Source organism: Accipiter gentilis, chromosome 12 (assembly GCF_929443795.1).
Source record: "Accipiter gentilis chromosome 12, bAccGen1.1, whole genome shotgun sequence".
Classification (NCBI taxonomy): Eukaryota; Metazoa; Chordata; class Aves; order Accipitriformes; family Accipitridae; genus Astur; species Astur gentilis.
The window spans coordinates 23,258,285-23,278,527 of record NC_064891.1 but is presented as its reverse complement, the minus strand read 5'-3'; the positions used below and the strand labels follow the sequence as shown (position 1 = coordinate 23,278,527).

General features: G+C 38.7%; 1 protein-coding gene across 1 annotated transcript in view; it reads right to left on the bottom strand.

Moving 5' to 3' along the window:
• The window catches only part of ARHGAP10 (Rho GTPase activating protein 10), a 153,970-nt gene that overhangs the window by 8,654 nt on the left and 125,073 nt on the right, over positions 1 to 20,243 (bottom strand). Inside the window, exons 20-22 of the mRNA XM_049815051.1 lie at positions 16,717 to 16,879; positions 2,972 to 3,103; positions 1,417 to 1,508 (exon numbers count right to left, since the gene is read on the bottom strand). Of these exons, the coding sequence (XP_049671008.1) occupies positions 1,417 to 1,508; positions 2,972 to 3,103; positions 16,717 to 16,879 (387 nt within the window). The remainder of the gene's footprint in view (positions 1 to 1,416; positions 1,509 to 2,971; positions 3,104 to 16,716; positions 16,880 to 20,243) is intronic.

Here is a 20,243-nt window from a genome sequence, read left to right as displayed (position 1 = left end):
TAGTGCCTGCAGGTTGATGTTTTCCAGCTGGTTTAGACTGTGTACTTTTCTCTTTTTCCTGCTGGATGTAAACTGGGAATTTGGAATACTCTTCCTTTACTGGACATCCAACCAAAGATTCTCACGTGATCTTTGAATGACTGGGCAGTACATCCCCTAAGTACGTTTGGTCATGCAGAATTAAATACCACTTTCCCTCTGGAAAGCACAGATCAGATTTCTGATCTAGTAGCGAGCTAAAAGCTGACAATGGATGAGAAGAAAAAAGGCATCACTGCAGAATTTCCAGACTCTTTAGAGGCCAGTATGCCTCTAACTACCCCTCCGCCTCTAGACAGACTGAAAGACTAAAATACCGGTCTCAATACTCACAAGGTTCTTAGGAGTGTAATTCTCAGAAGACTGTGAATACCCTAGCCTGCACAAAATTTGGATGAAGTCTGGCCAAATTTAAGAGTCTTCCGGTTTTTAGCATGAATGTATTTTTTTATCAAGGTCTTGTAACAAACAACAGTCTTACCGTGCTGTTACTATGAATTAATTTCTGCTTAGAATTATTATTAAATTTCATTCAGTTCACAAGAATCGCTGAATTTGTCTAGGCCCTGTTGAGCCATTCCATACCATCTCTTTCTTATAATAGGAATTTCCTTGCAATAGGAAGAAACTATGCTCTAACGTCATCTTCTGCATCTTTAGAGTTTGTATTACAGTAGTCATTGGCATAAGGTTTAAAAACTAAAACTGTTCCTATCAGTTTGAAGTCCCTGTGCAGTTGCTGAAGAGTAGAGCCATGGAAGCTCACTGAGGAAGCAACACAGTCTTGAGCACAGGAATCACCTTCTGGATGTTCACGTGTGATACTATATTTGGGTCCATAGAAATCTTTAAACACAGGCCTTCATTCTGCTCCTCAGTGAATATTCCTTTTTCTATAAGTACATACACACACTAAGGCACCCCTTGATCCAAAAAATAAACACTCCCTTTTCTCTCCAGTGATTACCTGATTTACCTGGAGCTCTGCCTGCTTGAAAATCCTTAAACAGGGTTTTTTTTTCTTTAAATGAAAGCCCAAATGCTATTTTACAATGATAGTTCACATTTAAAAAATAGTTTCATAGGCCAAGATGTTATTGCTGAATCACCTCTTTTGGTACTACAACACATTTAAATGCTGCTGAAAAATTAGACAAATTGAAAAATGTCTACTCGCCCGATATAAAAGGCATTGCCTCACAGTGCTAAGTACATGCTAAGTAGCTTCTGCGTACCAGAAATCTTCTACGTCACCAACTGTGTGCCATCAGCAATGTTGGCAGAATAGCAGTTAGGCTTGTATTTTTATCCAAAGCCGTTTTAGCAGTTTTCTCAATTTGTTTTTCATTGCTTTATATTTACTCAAGCAGTACTTACCATCTTCAAAAATTGCTCCTATCTGAAATGATAATTCAGAGCTATGTTCTGCTTCACATGGATAAACTGCTCTTGCTTTTCGGTGAGCAATGCTGAAAAATGAAATTATAAACTATAGTCATTTTTGACTATTACAAAGACACTTGCCTTTCTCAACCATCCTCTCTCCATTCTCATTTGGAGATGACTAAAACTTTAAACACAATCTCACATGCATTATTACAGGCTTATAATTCATACACACAAATGCCAAAGCTGAAGCTTCACAGCTTACTGTTGGCATTTCTGAATATCATACTCCCAACTTTATGAACACTTGTTTTTATGGTAGTTAAACTCGACTTTCAACTACAGTTAAAATTTTGCCAAGTGCTAATCAGTAATTAAATCAATAGTAGACAAAGTGTACTATACTTAATTTGTAGACTAATCATCATTATGTCTTCTGAAATATTTCTTCATGAATCTTGCAATTCAGCTTTTCACTGTTACTGTACAGACTTTGCTTTTCATATTTGCTTACAATACAAAATTACTAGGCTAGGCTGAAGATGCTGTTTTGTCCTAAACGCAGTAAGATTTCTAACATTTCAGGCAGTCTTTCAGAGGTGTTCTCAGGATGCTCAGTAATAAGCCATCGATATGAATCTGTCCACTGTACTCATTTCACCAAGTACCATAAGCAGAGATCTTGGAAATAATAAGTATTTTTGGCACGTCTTTCTTAATCATGCCTTTGCGTACTGACAGTTTGCTGCTGCCCAATGATGCTTTGTTTAGACACAGCACCCACACCATTAAATCATCTTTTGTTGAGCCCAGGCAACAACAACTACATATAAAACATTGGGAAAGATTCTCCCTGCCCCAAGGAACTTGCAGTCAGACAGACAATGCAGTTCTGGTGCAAAATGCTACCAGTAATGAGAAACGGAATTTTGTTACCAACTGTTGGAAAGAATTTATGAACAAACCCAACTACTTTAATTAGTAAAGCAAATATTACAAAACTTGAGGGAAAAAAGCTAAGATGGTGAAGACCTTCAAAGGAAAAAGCGAAAGTACTTCAAAAGATGGACAACACGGAAGGAAGCAGAAACAGGATGGAAGGGAAGCAGGCCAAAAGAGTGGAAAAAAAGAATTAAACCAGAGAGACAAGTAAAGACATGGAGAATTCTTTCAGAGGCAAGAAGGCTAGGTTGAGAAACTTAAATTTTTACATGGGTGGCTACAGAAAAGAAAGAATCTGTATTTTAAAAGGCACGTAAGAGAATCACTGCAGTAGAAAGACTGTGAATTAACCACCCAAATCAAAGTCTGCTTGTATTAACCAACAAGCCACTGGCTCAATCTGGGTGCCTTCTACAAGGAAGGTGTTCAAAGGAAGAATAAAAGTAGACTGTTATTTTATTCTGTCAAAATCACTAAGGTTGCATTTCTTGATTTGAGATAATCATTCACATACTGCAGAAGACATGAATTAGCTATTTTTACAAAGACATAGAAAAAAGGAGGCAAATTAAATAACCAGCAAAAGCTGAAGTGCACATCATACCTTTCCACTGCTCTGTCACTCCCAGTAGCAGGGTTAGGGAAGAAGAAAGTGGATGGTGCAGTATTTGTGGCAGCTGGGTTAGTAGATGGAGTATTCATCCATGAGACCATTGACGGGCGGCTTTGACCAGGACTAAGAGGAAATATATGCAAGGCAGAATTAACAAGGAGAGTAAAATTTCTTTTCATACCAAAATGTTTGAATCTTCATAACTACATCACTAGTTAGATCCTCAAATTCAAAGCCAATAATAATGTTGAGCTGATTTTGCAGACATGGCCATCATATGATTCTGCATTTTGTCCTTGAAAGTATTTCTCCTACATGCCCTACATCCTAAGCTAAGACGAATCACCCAAGAAACAAAATTCCATATTCCTTATCTAATAAAGATAGATACAATGAAACTGCATATAGCAGGCTATTATTTGAGCTGCCACTTTGCCTTTACAAGTTTTGATGAATCTATTTAAAAATCTTCACAGTGCTGTACTAAGGCATGTACGACTGGGAAGATTTCAAAAGAGGCTGCAGCTATTACAACACTGGGATCATGATGCTAACTCTGGATTGAGATCTCATTCACATAACAACGTAGATACTGCCTCAGTGGCTGCCCTCATGAACACACTGTTCAAATATGTACTAAATTAATGGCTGAACACAGTTGCCACAAGAGGAGAAGAAATAGCAGCCAAAGTTAAAACTTATTAGTCATTGAAAAACATACAAAGTCCTCCCCAACATAAAGGATGTTCCTTATTTTACACCTTAAAGAACTAAAGCATTCCAGCACTGGAAGGCTTTCTTTCACTGCATGGACAAAACAACAAATAGTCCAAACATTTAATGTCAGCATATCTTTGGAACAAAGAGCTGGACTTCAAGCAGTTCCTAGGCAGAAACAGAATCAAAATCATTTGCACATAGCTTTCACACAGGAATCATCACTCAGTAGTACAAACTTCACAACATAGCATTTATCAGTTCATCTTGTTCCAAGATTAACCTCTTAGATAGCATAAATCTGCAAAGTACCACCAAAATCTAGGAATCCAGTCAAGAAGGTTTTTATGGGGCTATAAATACACACCTAATCAAGGTGGATTGACCAAAAGCAAAAAAAGGGATCAACAATCACCCCAGTTATAACTGTAAATGAATAAAAGAAAGCAAGAAATCTAACTTACATAGCTAATTTTAATCTTCTTGTGCACTGGGATATTTAATTTCTAGAAGAAAGGATCACTATTGTTGGTTTGCATAACATGGTTTACAACCAAATTCAACTTTTACAAACTGATTTTCCTAGCCAATATATCTCATAGTCATTCTAGCAATTACATAGTCAAGCAGACATTTATTTTTATTAATAATTTTTAAATTTAGTATATTATAAAATGGTGAATGGCACATTCCTTATTTAACAAGACAATAGCTTTTCCTTTGGACCTGTGTCAAGCAGCATTTGGATGAAAACTGGAATTCACAGCATATAGAAACAGCATTCTACAGTTAATTCCACTAATAAAAATGAAACATAAATGTGCTGGAATCATAACCAGAAGGGTTTATCAAAACATGCTCTGCTTTTAAAACTATCAGATTTACCAAATAAAGGAAGGAATCAAATGTAGTAAACTGAATGAAAAGCTGAATTGTGCTGACTAGAAACATATTTCATGCTTAACTTTGGGAAGAGGACATCTAGTCTGCTTCACCACTTCTGAATCTTCCACTACATAATTATTTCTATCTTCCAATAATTACACAGCTTTGAAGACCAGCACCTACATAATTTGGGGTTCTACTTTTACTTGAGCTTGTCCTCTTCCTTCCATTTTTTATGTAATCATTGAAATACTTTCCCCAGGTAAAACAAAGCCTTCCGCTAAAAGTGACTTCATTCAGAGAAGAAAAACAAACAGTGAACCCTGGCATTTGTATTGTTTTCTCTAAATACTGAGGATAAAATTTTCTCAATGGTCCTGTAAAGTTTATAAAGTTGCTAGAAAGTAGATTATTTCTCTCTCATTCTGCACATAATGTATATGTGCAGAATTAATTTTAACTCAGTAACATAGAAGGTGAACCTTTTTCAAAAGTGAATTAAAGTATGCTACTTGCATAGACTAAACTATTACAGTTAAAAGAATCCTGATATTTAAAGAAAAAAACATTTTCCTTGTGCTCTTATTTATTCAATTCAAATAAATTCCAATTAAGATTGGTGTCAGGCTCATTTCTGAAACCTGTAAAACTACAGAAAATAGAAAAATAACATTCCAAGTATATTGCCAGAAGAGTATTAAAATCTCTCTAATCACAATTCAAGAATATTCTACCAAGTGGTCTTCTCTAGAGCATACCTCAGATGTTGAAAACCAAACAACACACAAGTGAATAATAAAATCTTCCATTTGTTAAATATTTCATTGAAACATGCATCATATTCATCTATGTAATTTACTTGATCAGCTCTAGAATAACACACACTGCCTGTGTGCAAGACACAGGATTAATGATTTCAGAACAATAGTCAGAACAGAGAAGACGCAAAAGATACCCTCTGACCCAGGAAAGCAACAGTCATTCACAAGAATACTTGGAATAAATACCAGATGGTTTCTCTCTGAGTCTGAAAGAGGAAAGGAAAGGAAAAAAAAAAAAAAAAAAAAAAAGAGGAAAGGTGTGCAAATAAAGGAACAGAAGATGAAATAAAATGTTCAGATCCCTGTCCTGGCATGTTTATTTCTCAAGTTACGGAGACACAACAAGAAGGGTAATCTATCAACTAGCAAGACTACACTGTCCTTTACCAGGCAGCATTATATAAAAGCATGTAAAAACTGGCAGGTTTTCTACAAATTCTGAGCCACTCCAACAGTTTTAGTGGAAAAACGCTCCAGACGTGCAGGTACGTGGAGCCCTGGGCTGTTCCCTCCCCCACTTTTGATGAATTCCCTTAATACATTTCAGCTGTAGCGAAAGCACTGCAGCTCGGCTCCTGAATTTGCCTGTCACTTTCAGCTCCTGGTTACCAAGCAAGAGATCACGTTCTAGGATCCAGCAGGGGGAAAATAAACATTTTTCAAAGGCAATAATTTCACCATGTTAAGAAGAAGAAGAAAAAAAATATTAATAGCTTTAAATATTAAGCACATTCTAGAATTTCAGGGGTTTTTTTTATTTACTGTACTTGGCTATCTCAGGAACCACTTCATTTTATTATTAAAACAGAAGGTTTTACTCAATAGGAAAAATCAGTTCCAATGTTGTGGTTTGTAAGCAACAAACTACTGGAATTTATTATTTTTTTTTCGCTTGAAAACACTCTTGTGATAGCAATGTTACCTTGCTATAAAGTTTGGCACGCCTTGTTTATCAAAGTGATGATATATTAGAAAGTATTGCATATCTTATTGCATCTCAACTTTAAGAAGGTATGTTGAAGAAATCCTTTCTCCTAAGGGCTAGAACAAAATTAATGCATTTCCTGTGGGGAGGGGAAAAAAAAAAAAAAAAGCCTGACATAACCATCTCTTTGAGAAAAAATGATATTGTCTGGCATAGTGAACGTTGGGGGTAAGGAGGAGGGGGAAATGGCCTTACTGAAAATAAGCTAGAGATTTTGTACTGATATTCAGAAACAAACTCCTGAAAACAAGATTTTATTGGATGTTTATCTGGCTGGTTCCTAAGGTAACACAGCTAAAGAGCAGCCTCTTATCTTGAGAGCGAGGAAGAGATTCTGTAAAAAGAATCTGCACTGCAACTCTTGAGAAAAAAAGGGTTGTTTCATAGACGAGTTTGGCAGCCCCATGACTGTCGTATCACAGTGTCTGGCTGACAAACTCAATGAAAGTGTTCTTAAAAGGTTTCATTATAAAACGACAGAGTATATCAAAAGGTGTCGGCTATTTCTGATTCAATTTGCAATCCAATACTCTCCACCACCAGACAAAGATCTTCCTGCATGTTAAAACCCCTATGCCTTGGTGAGGCTGGGGAGCAGAAGAATTCATGGACAAAATTCCAGAAATTGTCCTAGTTGAAGCAAAGCTGGAGACAAAACAGGACAGATTTTCCTTATCCATGTTCCCTCTGAAAAGAAACTCCACCCCCAAAATTTAAACTATGTAACATGCACGCAATATTCCTGAACCTTCATTTATACGGAACACATCAGCCAGCACTGAAATAGAGGTTTTGTTAAACTTGGATTGTGAAGTCTCAGTGAAGCAGCTAACACATTAGTGAAATGATCTTTCACGCCAGTCTGGTAAATCTGAAGCTAATGCCTACAGCAGCTGTCCTAAGTTAAAGCATTTTTAAATGATAATTCAGACAAAGCAAAAATGAAGTATGTACCTCTATAAGCTTAGAGCATACTACTGTTCCTTTTAGGAAAAAAGTGAGGGGGCTGTGTTCCCTGGAATCATGCAAAGAAAAGAAAAAAAGAAAAGAAAAAAGAAGAGAAGGGAAAAAAAAAAAAAGGAACTTCAGCTCATCACAGTGGTTGCATCCACATCTCACCCTTCTCTGAGCACACATCCCGCAAACACCCTGTGCTCACACAGTGGTGCTGCTGTCAAGCCCAGCTGCCTAGCCCACTGGAAGAAAAGGAGATGGCAAAGTCTATTTTGTATGAACCACATGACTAAGTTATATTATGCCTGTTTCAAAGGCGCTGCAAAATGAGGGCTATTGCTCTGCTTGCATAACAAAAGGGTACAAAAAGAAGTGCCTGCTCCGCTAAACCAGCTCTCAAACTGCTGAGTCACTGAAGAGGTGGCAGCTGAAACAAAAACAAACTGCAAAATAAGCACAATGAGCAAACAGCACTGCTACGTACCTGGACTGTGCCTTCTGCAGCTGTTAGAGCATCATCTTTTAATAAAATAAGATTATGACATTACATATTGTAAAAATTTTTCAAGACGCTAAAACTGAAGTCACTCTTCATTTATGTAAAACTGCAAATTCACACCACCGCCAGAAAGTACAGAAAGAAACTATCCAATTTAATGGAGACTACAGATGCAGTCTACTGATGTAGATGTAACAAGGCTGATGGGAATTCATTCAGCAGTCAAACAAAATTAATAACTATCTCCAAGGCTTCTGTTATGTACAGAACACCGTTATTTCTGCTCTCCCTTGCCATCTGATGGCTCTTTCAACATCAGTCTGCTCACCGGGAATTTGAACAGCCTGAGATTTCACAAAGAACAGGTAGCTTCTTCCGAGCCTGATCACAAAGACCTTGAAAGCGCTCAGGATGCTGCACAGCATGGCTCTCATCACCATTTTGAAAGCCTCTGCGGATATTAAAACCCCAAAAACGATGCCCATACTGTAGCACGTATACACCATTGAGCTGGGTAACAGAATATTTTAGTGGTGGGAGAACCAATAAAGAACTGCAAAAGTAATGAAAGAAAGACTGGATTATTTCCTCGGCCACTGGTCCCTTGCACATTCCTGAAAAGCTATTTTCATTGGTGCTTCTATTTCTCCTCTGGGTTTTGAGTACCTTCAGTATTTGGACTGTCAGGACTGCATCTTACATGCTCCTACAGCAGTATCCAAGGTGGGATTCAGTTTGAAAACTATGAGTCTTACTATCCTGAGCCCAGAAATGTAACTGCTTTAACAAGCCATGCACCCCCACCCATATACACGCTCAGTGAAGAGGTTTGAGGGACAGGCTACTTTCCATCCCTTCCAGTTGCAAAACCCCAAAGGCAGAAGGGAAGAGGAGGGGACAAGGTAAACACATACTCAGAGAGTATCATCTTCTTGAGGAAGGCTACCCCACATCCTGCACCGTGGCTCCATCCAGAACAACCATCAGAAGTCACCATATTCCAGCTCCCTAGGAACCCAGAGACCCTGCAATCACAGATCCCAAAAAATGAACTCTCCAGCTGAGGAACAAGACATGAGTTTTCATGATCTGACTGAAGAGGAGATCATGCAGATAATGTAGCGGATTTCCAACCAAAAAGGAAGACTCTGATGCAATTCTGAAAACCCAGCACTCTGAGGGGTGAGTCTGTAAGCTCTGTAGATAAGTCCTGGCGTAGGGCATTGTACTGTAACCACAAATAGATCTCATGACAACAATGGGCCAGTTACAGTAACAAATCTTTCCTTATCAGAAAAAGATCCTCAGAAAGATTAATTACAACACATACCGAGTCCAGAGAATAGCAAGTGTTCAGCTTTTTTGGTTCGTTTTGAGGTCAAGTGAAAACAGACACAAGGCAGTCCACAGCGGTTTAGGACATGACTTGTAATCCACCTTTCAATGAATCAGTCATCACGATAAGGGAAACCTACACTAATCCATCGGGGGTGAGCTGCCATTATAGCCAGCACTGCAGAAAAGGCTGAAGACAAACCTTATCTCAACCAACGGTTCCGGCCCACTGGGAAGTCAGTGAAGAGCTTGATGAACACCACCATCCTGATTACTGAAGGTGAAGGTGAGAGAAACTAGTCCTTACTCTGAAATTCTGGAATTACTAGAGGTAGCCTGAGTTTGTGAATTAAGGCAATTCGATACTCTCAAGACCAGTATCACGCCCGATCTCCTTTCCCTCTAAGATAATAGGAAGTAGCTGCCTTATGACCTGTTCTGCTAGGATTAGAGGATATAGGCTCTACAGCTGCAGGGAAGGACCTCTTGTCAAGGCAGCGCCTCAGAAAAAAGAAAGGTTAGTGATGTGAGCATGCAGACACATAGGAGACCAGACATGGGAGCAAGAGAGTCCAATACCTAACCCAGATGTAAAAAGGTAACACTTCAGTCAGAAGCATCATAGGAGGTGCAGAAATTGGGAGGAGAAGATGGAAGTAGGACATGGCCAAGCTTTACACAGATTCAAAATGCTTTGGGAACTGAGTGTGCGCAGGCTATACAACCAACACAAAGTAATATTTTCTCTGAAGAAAAACTGTTGCAGGACCTGGAACTTCAGACAGATTCAAATACAAGGTCCTATGGTTTGAGACACAATATGCTTCTATTTCTCAAAGAAAGAGGAGACATCAGTTACAATAATTACCTTTTTTGGCATAGATTAGGTTAGCTATAAATGTTAAAAAGCCCAAAACTATGCTCAAGAGTAATAATTTCTAATGCATAATAAAAAAAGAATTAGGAAAAAAAAGTATTTTAATAGTACCTAAACAATATAAAGCAGGCTGAAGATTGAAAACAATTTTGATACAGGTAACCAAAGCCATGTAGCAAATTCTACAATCAAACCACAAGAGCCACAAAAAAAGTTCCCCTTGCCCTTTTTTAATTGAATTATAGCACTTCATGTCTGATATTGCGTCTTTTGCACTATCACCTATTTCACTGCAAGAGAACATTAATGAAAAAAATTGTTGTATTTTACAGACTCTAACTTACACTGTACCTTCACTTATTTAGATATATTTATTAGACACAGATTTATATACCTAGTTTAGCTATCACTGTATCTATATATTGTTTGCATGTGTAAAGCCATAATATAATAGGGTGAAAGTCAAATCACGTATCACTGGCTTTCAACTGCATATAAAAGGGAAGATCAACTATTGTTCCATAGTTCAATTGTACTTTCAGAGCTATCCATAACCCCTTCTAATACATATCTCCAAAACCAGGACCATCACTGTTATCAAAACAGCTTGGGGACTAGCTTAGAAAAGCCAGTCAGCTTCTTAATATCAGAAATCCCAAACTCCTCTTTGGAAACCACATATGTTGAATTATTAAAAATTTGAGGTTTTTACGCCATAGAATAAAAATCTGAGTGATTAAGGTGCATAATTTTGAGTGCCAATCAGGAAGGCAGAAAGTAATGTCAGGGTCACATCCTCCAGCAAAGAGCTATCAAGCCTCCTACATAAAAGATGTGGCAGATTTATTTACTTTTTGGGCAAATGCAATAGGAGAACCAGAAGCTGCGTAGGACAGAGAAATTAAGCCAGAGGATGAATTTCACTACATTACATGCTTCACACTAATATTCTGTGTGTAGTCTTCTATGCCGTGATGTGACACTACAAGGTATTTCACAGAAACATTGGCATAACTCACTGTTATGTGGGTCAACTATGAGCTGGATAAAGGGAACTAATTAAGCTGGTTTACAGTCTTCACCAAAAAAGTGTTAGAAACAAATACTACCACCCCACAAACCAGATCCACATGCACTAACTGGGGAAGTGAGAAAAACGATCAAGTAGCAACATCAACACCTTAAACAAAAATTGCCAGTTTACAACACCAGTAAAAAGCTTGCACTGTATTAAGTGCATCCTTACACAAAGTTCAGGCTTCGTCCACTTTTAAAGCAGACACAGCACTAAGTATTCACGCAAGGAGTGTACAGCGTCTTAATACGCTATGAACTCACACTATAGCTCACTGAGCACCCACTTTCCTTTCTAGGCAAATCCTACATAAGTAATTCCTGACCTTTTATTCTTGTTAAGCCCTGTCATCTCCTACTGCTTTTTTTTTTCTTCCTCCTCCATGAAATTCAAACTTCCCTCCTCCTCCTCCTACAGGCTATTGGCCACAACATGTTTCTATTTTTGTCCTTCTCTTCCCCTCGCTCTTGGTTTGATAGCTCAATTTTCTATCTCAACTTGTTTTATTTCCTGAATTTCCAGCGTGGTGTTTCTCTTTACTCACCGTTCCCCTTTCTAGTCTATGTTTTCCCCTCATCTGTTGTCAATGGATCCCTAGTGCTTCTGGTGACACCTTTATAAAAATACTTTTCCTTACCAACACTGCCAACTGACTGCCTGTTGCCACAGAATCTGCAGGAAGCAACAACCTGCAGCAGCTTCCGGAAAAGAAGAAATAGCAAAAATATTATTAGGAAAGGCAGAGAGAGGAAGAAAATACAAATTCATTTGCCATGAAAGATTAGCAATAACCCTTCTTCAGATCAACCAGGGTTTGAAGCAACTCTGAAGGAAGGAGCAAAGGGTGGGTTGTAGGGTCTAAACTCCCCAGGTAATTTGCAATCGTAGGGTAGAAAACAGTTTGGGGAAAACTCATGGCTATAGATAAAAGATGGTTAGAAGTTTGCTTGGTGTCCTGGTTTTGGCTGGGATAGACTTAATTTTCTTCATAGTAGGTAGTATGGCGCTATGCTTTGGATTTGTGCTGTAAACAGTGTTGATAACCCAGGGATGTTTTAGTTATTGCTAAGCAGTGTTTACACAAAGCCAAGGGCTTTTCTGCTCCTCACCCCACACCACCAGCGAGCAGGCTGGGGGCGCACAAGGAGTTGGGAGGTGACACAGCTGGGACAGCTGACCCCAACTGACCCAAGGGACATCGCAGACCATACGACATCACGCTCAGCATATAACGCTTGGGGAAGGAGCAGGAAGGGGGATACATTCGGAGTTATGCCATTTGTCTTCCCAAGTCACCATTACACGTGACGGAGCCCTGCCTTCCTGGAGATGGCTGAACACCTGCCTGCCGGTGGGAAGTGGTGAATGAACTCCTTGTTTTGCTTTGCTTGTGTGCGTGGCTTTTGCTTTACCTATTAAACTGTCTTTATCTCAACCCACCAGTCTCCTCACTTTTACCCTTCTGATTCTCTCCCCCATCCCACTGGGGGAGAGTGAGTGAGCGTGCAGCTGTGTGGCGTTTAGTTGCCGGCTGGGGTTAAACCACAACACTTGGTTAGGACTGGGATTTTTTGTTTAAATCCAGGTCAGAATAATATTATGGGCAACTCACAAAACATATCTAACTCTCTATGGAGAGAATAAAATGTTAAAATACATGACCTACTTGTTAAACCCAAAGCACAACATGGCAAATATCACTGTATTTGTACATTCTACTTTACAAACTTTTATACTGGCAAATTTCTGAAAGAGGGAATATTGCCTATTTTCCATTGGCTCAAACAGCAGAAGATACAGATCAAAGAAAACTGCTAAAGAATGCCTATATGGATAACCACGTTTCATCTGGAAGACACTGCTTACCTTCAGAACACCAGCTGTGGTGGCAATCTGAATTAGAAGGAACGTGCAAGGAACTGGGTACAGCTAACATGGAAACCCGGTTTTCTTCCCCAGAACCAACTGTGGCTTTGAGGGAAATAATGCGCATTTTGAGAATGCACCGCTGATGAAACTATACCAACATCAGTCCCAAAACAGTCTGAAACATGCTGTCCTTATAGAAACAGTAACCACCTGGAGCTCTGTCAGAGCAAAGCAGACCTTGACAGTGGCTCCAGTGGAACCTAAGGAAGATAGATGGCTGTACAGTGTTATTTCTGTAGCTTAAGGGCAAGTGTGTACAGACACTTAAAGCAGAGAGGAAAAAGAAAATGCAAATTCTTTGGTTAACATTAAACTGAGATTGCCATTGCTGCTCTGCCTTAAAGGGAAAAAAACACCCATACCAGTGGAGAGCACTACAAGGGAGCAATACTCTATCCAGCTCACTACCATAATTACCAGTTTATGTCTTGAGATTAGCTTGTGCTAAGCATCCCTGGATAGAAGGGATTTTCAAACAATACATGTTTACGACACAGTGCTCCATCAAGTATAAATGGTAATTTGGCCACCCTGGGGTATTTGGAGTTTGAGTCCTCTGTCTGCATAAACTACTCTGTAACTTCATGACTGACAGGAGAAGAAAGCTCTCTGTGTTCCACCACAGAGTGTATGTAAAAATAAAATCTATTTATTTATAGTATTTGGCTCTAGATGGAAGTGTGAAGTTAAAAATATCTTCAGGAAAAGGTTGAAAAATGTTTAGGGTGCAAAATAATCTTAGAACAGCCAATTTGGGTCTCCACTGAGAACCACCCCTGCTGTGGGCAGTAAGAGCCAACCATCACCCAACTCTCTACTCATCCCTACAGCAGTACATGACAACACAGGGCATATGTCTGATGCACACAGAGCTTTCAAAGAAAATCTAGCATCAGGCAGACACACACTTACAGACATGAAAACCAACAGCTTAGCAGGGCTTCAAAATGGCACATATGTGAAACATCACCTTCCAGTTACACCGTATGCATAGTACATCTTTAAATACTGACATGACAATTGAGCAGTCAGGGCCTTGTGAGACATTTCAAATCAGTTGTATAGGTTGCTCTCTTAGCTTCTTTCACCACTCTGGCCATGCAGTCGCCTCCTAGTGCCAGCCAGGAGGTGAGGGTGTATTTGCCTTCATTTGGTGCTCCTCTCACCATGCTGAAAGCTGTAGCTCCTTTTGTTTTTAAAGGTGGGACAAGGAAAGGGCATGCCATCACAATAAACTCTGCCAGGAAACATCATGGTGACAAAAGCTATCATTCAGGAAAAAACAAGCTTTTCCTTTCCTGAAAACAAATACCACAAAAAGTATTCTTGCTATCCATGATGTGATCTTGCTTAAAGCAAATTACTGATATAAACCAGCCTTGGAATATCTGATGTATCTTGACCCATTATGCAATGTCCCTCCCCTTGGAAACAATGCAAGCAACTCTTTTGACCACAAAGCAGTCACCATCACCTTGTTGACTATATGATTCTATAATGATCGATCTCTTACAAGTAACACCCATGTGTTATAAACATCAGCAGAAACTTGAGAAACCAGATCCTCTTGTATTTCCATCTCCCCTAGACTCAGTATCATATTTACTGTAGCTCAGTGAAGACCTGCAATACTATTTTAGAGAGGATACCGAGACTTTAAGAATTGATTTTGTTCCAATTTGGCACAAAATGCAAAACATTTTGAAATCCTGCACAAACAGAAAGGATTATTGTCCACCTAATTCTGGGATAGTCCAATTTATGAGAATAATGTACGACCAAAGCAGAGTTCAACAGCCAATGCGACATTTCCTGGAGCTATGAGAGCTACCACAGACAGCTACACAAGCAAGTCAACCACTGCCTTTCCCTGGCCACAGGACCCCATGATGCACAATGACTGCTGAAGTCCACCAAGTACATTCTCCATTGCTACACATCTACCTCTGCCATTGATACAGTGGGGCTGGTTTGGGTTTAGTTTTGGGTTTCGGGGTTTTTTTGTTGTTAAGGCAAGGCCCTCTGAGTCATCAGAACTAGAAGGGGAAGAGAAGCCAATCTGGGGTGAGAAAGTAGAGGAAAGAAAGAAGGTACCATTCACGGACTACTCTGTCACTGTCGACGCTTGTTACAGATGTAGCACTTAAGCAAACTTCACAGACAGGTGAGAGGAAGAAAGAAACTGCTTTTGACAAATAATCTAGGATCCACATACCATGCACTTTTTTCTTTTCCTTCCAAACAGAACTGTTTAAGCACTGTTTCCAACTAAGCACAAAACCTGAAGCCATCAGAAAAAGTTTCCAAGACAGCAGTACAGTATAATTTTTGAGGAAAATTAACAAATGGAAAAAATGCAATGTTCCTTCAGGTTGAAGGTACCTGAAGTTCCTGAATCCTCTGGATAAAACCAACACTTCCTTCTTTTATTCTCTGAAGTGACATTATCAATGTTCTGCTAACCTTATGTTCCTTAATTACCTATTCTTGCTTTCGTAGACATTCCAGTTTTATACTATCTACAACATGTTTTCCACACATGCACCTCTTTTTGTCAAATACAACTTATTGTTAATCCTACCCGCTACTAGTGGACAGTACAAAAGGGTAAGGAAAGAGTAACTTTATTCCTCTACTGAAGAAATGACACCTACATAAAATACCTATAAATCAGGAATTCTTTCAGTACATACAAGCAAATATTGTTCTAGCTAATAAGTACTCTAATCAGCAGTTAATTATTTGTGTGTGCATATAGAAATATAAACCCATTGTATGGCTATCAATATATTCTCATGTGTTACATACACCTACAAATATATTTCACACACTTGCTTCATCAACAGAACAGGCTACTCGGAATGCCATTACGGAAAATATTTGTAACAAATCTTTTCTCCAGACGTGCTCCTTCCATCTTTTTGGCACTGAAGACTGGAAAACTTTGTCTTGATATGTTAAAGTTTGTATGAATAGCAAACCAGAGAATTCAATTCAAGTTCAACTTCTGATTTAAAAAACAAGTTATGTTCAGCTTTGTGTGTTATCAAACTTGAATATGTATTACAGAGATAGGACTAACATTGTAATGTCAATTTTTGCTCAGCTGAAGTCACACTCAAAAAACTGAACATCTACAGAATCTGCTGAAAGTGACAGACTGCACTTTCATTGGGAAACAGGTATTTAGTTTGTTAAGAAGAAATTAACAACGATAATATTCTCGGACAACAGCATCTGAGCCTACACTCATTACAGCGTATTTATCCAAATCCCAAATTTGGCCCTAAATCTTAATAGCCCAGCATCTAAGTGTAGCTTAACACTGTCTTGAAATAAAACTAGGGTAATACATCATACAGAGAGTAACTTACATATTCATTGCCTAAATAAAAAACACTTAAAATTTTGTAACACGTTACGGTAAAATACACTAGGTTTCTGAAGAAAAAGAACATTTCTTTCCTACAAACATTCAAGTAGCCTCTAAGCTCACCACAACATATAAACACATACCTTTTTGTAGCAGAAGAAAACAAACACAATTATATGTAATTTTTGAAAATCACTCGCTTGCCACCAAGCTGAAAAGGGAAATGTGTTTCATGTGCACAAACAAACTGGTGGAAAAATCGTTACTTAATATTCAGGTTACTTACAGATTTGTTGTCCAGCCTGCAAGATCACCACTGTCCATAATAAGGTGATTTCCATCCAGGAGCCCAGGGGGGCTACTAGAGAAGGCAGGTGTCGGAGACTGGGAAGAAAGAGAATCCATGCTCCCAGTTGGGGTGTCTTCTCTGGGAGAGCTGTGACTGTCAGCTAGAAAAGAGACCACACGTCAGAAGGATACCAAAAGAATCTTCTCATGAGCCAAAGGAGGTGCTTTGGTAACAATGTCAAAAGAAACCTTATTGTCCCATTTTCACAGGATGTTTTGGAGGACTAGCAATCCCCCAGCATTTCCCCAGAAGGTACCATTGCACAATTTCCTCCATCATTATCAGAAGGCTATCTTCACGACACAATGTATTCCCGGTCCCCTTTTCAACATGTGTTTTATGTGGATGAAATGCTAGATTTTGGGGTGTTATTTTTAGACAAACGCATCACTTGAGATAACAAAACAGTTTAGGCCATACACATTTGTGTGTCTCTCTAAAAACACAGTCTCTAAAAACAATTAATACACATTTGAGGAAATGATTGCTCTCAAGTACCATAAGCACAATCCTATCAAACATGAAACAATGAAATTTAAAAAGGTCAGAATAGGCAAGAGATTTCTAACAAACACACAATACCCAATAACGTTATTTTTATTACTCCTTTTTAACGGTGTTACTTTTAAGAGAACTCATTTTATTCTGGTCTACTATTTGTTTTCATAAGCTACTCTTGGAAAATCACTCAGGAGGCAACACCTTCAGATATGATTGCTCAAGAAAACATTAAAGGAACATCATTCCTATCCCATGGACGGTAAGAAATTACCAATGTGTCACAGCACTCACTGCAAACCATGCTGACACATCTAGCCAAACAGCACGTTCTTCACTGAAAAGCTAACCTTCACTCACATAGCTTTTCCCTTTTAAATTTTTATTTAAACACCAGCTGTATATAAGTTTTAAAGGAGGTGTATGAAATGAGGAACATTGCAAACATTAAAGTGTCCAGCACAGATAAGCCTGCAGTCTCGAATGGGGCCTGTGGCTGTTTTCAGAATATTAGCATTTAACAGTAACAAGGGTCATTTCCAGCCACCCTTTACAAGGCTCCCTGCATCCTTTCCTTTCCTCCTCTGTCCATCCTATTCCCACTAGTACTGGTAAACATAGCCCACAGCTCTGCTAAATAACATCGCAAAAGTCCCTCTAGAACGGATTAGATGCCGCTGACCCCACAGTCTTGGTAAAACAGTTCTGCTCCTTCAGGAGCAAAAGCTTTGTGGAAAAAAATGAACCACCAAGTCCTAACACAGCTTCACAATAATATGACCAAAAGCTGTTAAAATATCATGCTTGCTTGACAAGCTGTATCTCCTATATACAGTGCTATAGAAGACAAAGTCCTGTACAATATTACTTTCTACTTCTAAGTGAATTGGCATCGGCACAGCAAACAACCGAGCTTAATTCTACTCCATCAAGCTAAGCAGTACTGTTGCAATAATGTCTTTATTATTTTTTCTTAATTAATTAAAAATGCAACAACAATGAAATGTGGAAAATGAAAAGCCATCTTCACTGGATAAAATCCTTCTCATAACTTTATTACTGCCTCAACCAGTTCAATTCCTCCTGCTTCAAAAGCAGAAAGCTAACAAAAGCACTCGCCCGCTTCCCCAGCCATCTCGTCCTCACCCCCCCCAGCAACTCAGAGAACAACTTCCCTGGAGAGTAAAATGACATACAACTAAAAACACCGAAATAATAAAAGTGATCATCGGAAATTTCTCCCTAAAGCAGCTGCTAATTTAAGGATCTAAATTAGCCCATAGTATCAAAGTATGGTAAGCTCTGAGGAGGAGAACGTTAACCTGGGAAAGTGAGTCACCCACGCTCCAGCCCAATCTTGCTCACCTCGCACCTCCTCGCTGCACCCAGGCCACGATGCTGCCGCTCACGTTTACATAACATGGCATGAGAACTGTAGGAGTGTCAGGTAAAAACTAATTAACTACACCTCATTTGCAGATGTATGTGTCACAATGATAAAGATCTGAGAGATTAGACAGTAGTTTTACTTTATAAAGAAACAGAATTCCTTAAAACTAAATAGACTTAAGTCCTTTTAATTCATCACAGCTTCTTTTCAAAATAGTAGTATTAATGCAACCCAGATTATCAAACTGCGTACACTGTATTAGAAGGCCACGTTTACCTCAAGCATTCACTTAACATTACTAAAACAGCAATAGAAAGGAATATTAATCTGTTCTTAAATATCACGAATATGGCCAACTCACTGCACCTCCCTACAGAAAGCAGACATTTTTCTGTTGAATCGTTTCTCAGAGCACATAAGAGAAAGTAAGAAATACTAAACACTTCGGTCACGGACAGTAGAGTCTACACTGGAGACTGCAGTATATAGGCAATTGCATTTGACGTTACCATAAATGAAACTGTGTGTTAAATCTCTCCTCAAATTTTACTTCTTCCTTCCCTTCCTTCCTGAGCCAGTATTTTCTCATGGTCAATACTGCATTGCACTCTCAAGAATAAGATCAGGTTTTGAACACTAAAAACAAATCAGGTATTTAAACAGGAAAATGCCTGCTAAATTCTATGGGATTAAGTGAACACCCTCTAAAAACACGTTCAAAGATACTTTACATTTCTGATGTTTTCTATTATCTGTTTTTGTGGAGTAAAATAATACCTTTATTCAGGAAAAGGCAATTCTGTATAACTGCAAAAACAGATGACTAATGATCATCTAGCAGATTTTCATGATTAAAAACAATACATGCTCAAAACCCAATTCTTTGAAATACAGCGTCATTGCTCTAATTTCAACAGTACAAAGATTTCAGCCTGTATGTTGGTGACAAAAACTTCTGCTAACTTCAGAAATTATAGCAATTCTTGTACATGGCAGAGGCCATTGAATTGTATCTAGTTATCTCTCTATTAAGCTTGACAATCTGCTTTTGATTAATGCCCATCTCATGCTGGACCAAACTGTATCTTCCAAAGAGTCTTTGTCTGAAGACATCAGCAGATGATAAAGGATTAACGCATGTACCTTCACTTTGTTAGGCTTTATTTTCAGGCATGACCCATGTAATATGCCTTGCTAATAATCATAGTATCTCTCATATCCATTTTTTGTGCCATGTGAAGATATTTAAATGATGTCCTTTAGAAGGAGAACACTAAATCTCTTACTGTAAAGGATTTTGCAGTTTTGGAATCATGTACCTATTTTATAAACCTGTTAGAATTTCCCAGAGCTCCTTCTGAAGAGTATACATCAGATCTGAATTCATGATTTTTTGTTGTGGTCCCACAAGTGCCACACTGAGCATTAATTCCACTCCTTACTCTTACTCATCAATCCCCTGTTCATACATCCAAGGCTGGCACTTTTTTGCCATGGCTTTGAATTAATAGTTTACAATGAGCTGATTGTCCACTGTGACTAACAAACTTAGCAGAGTCACTGTTTTCAAGGATGC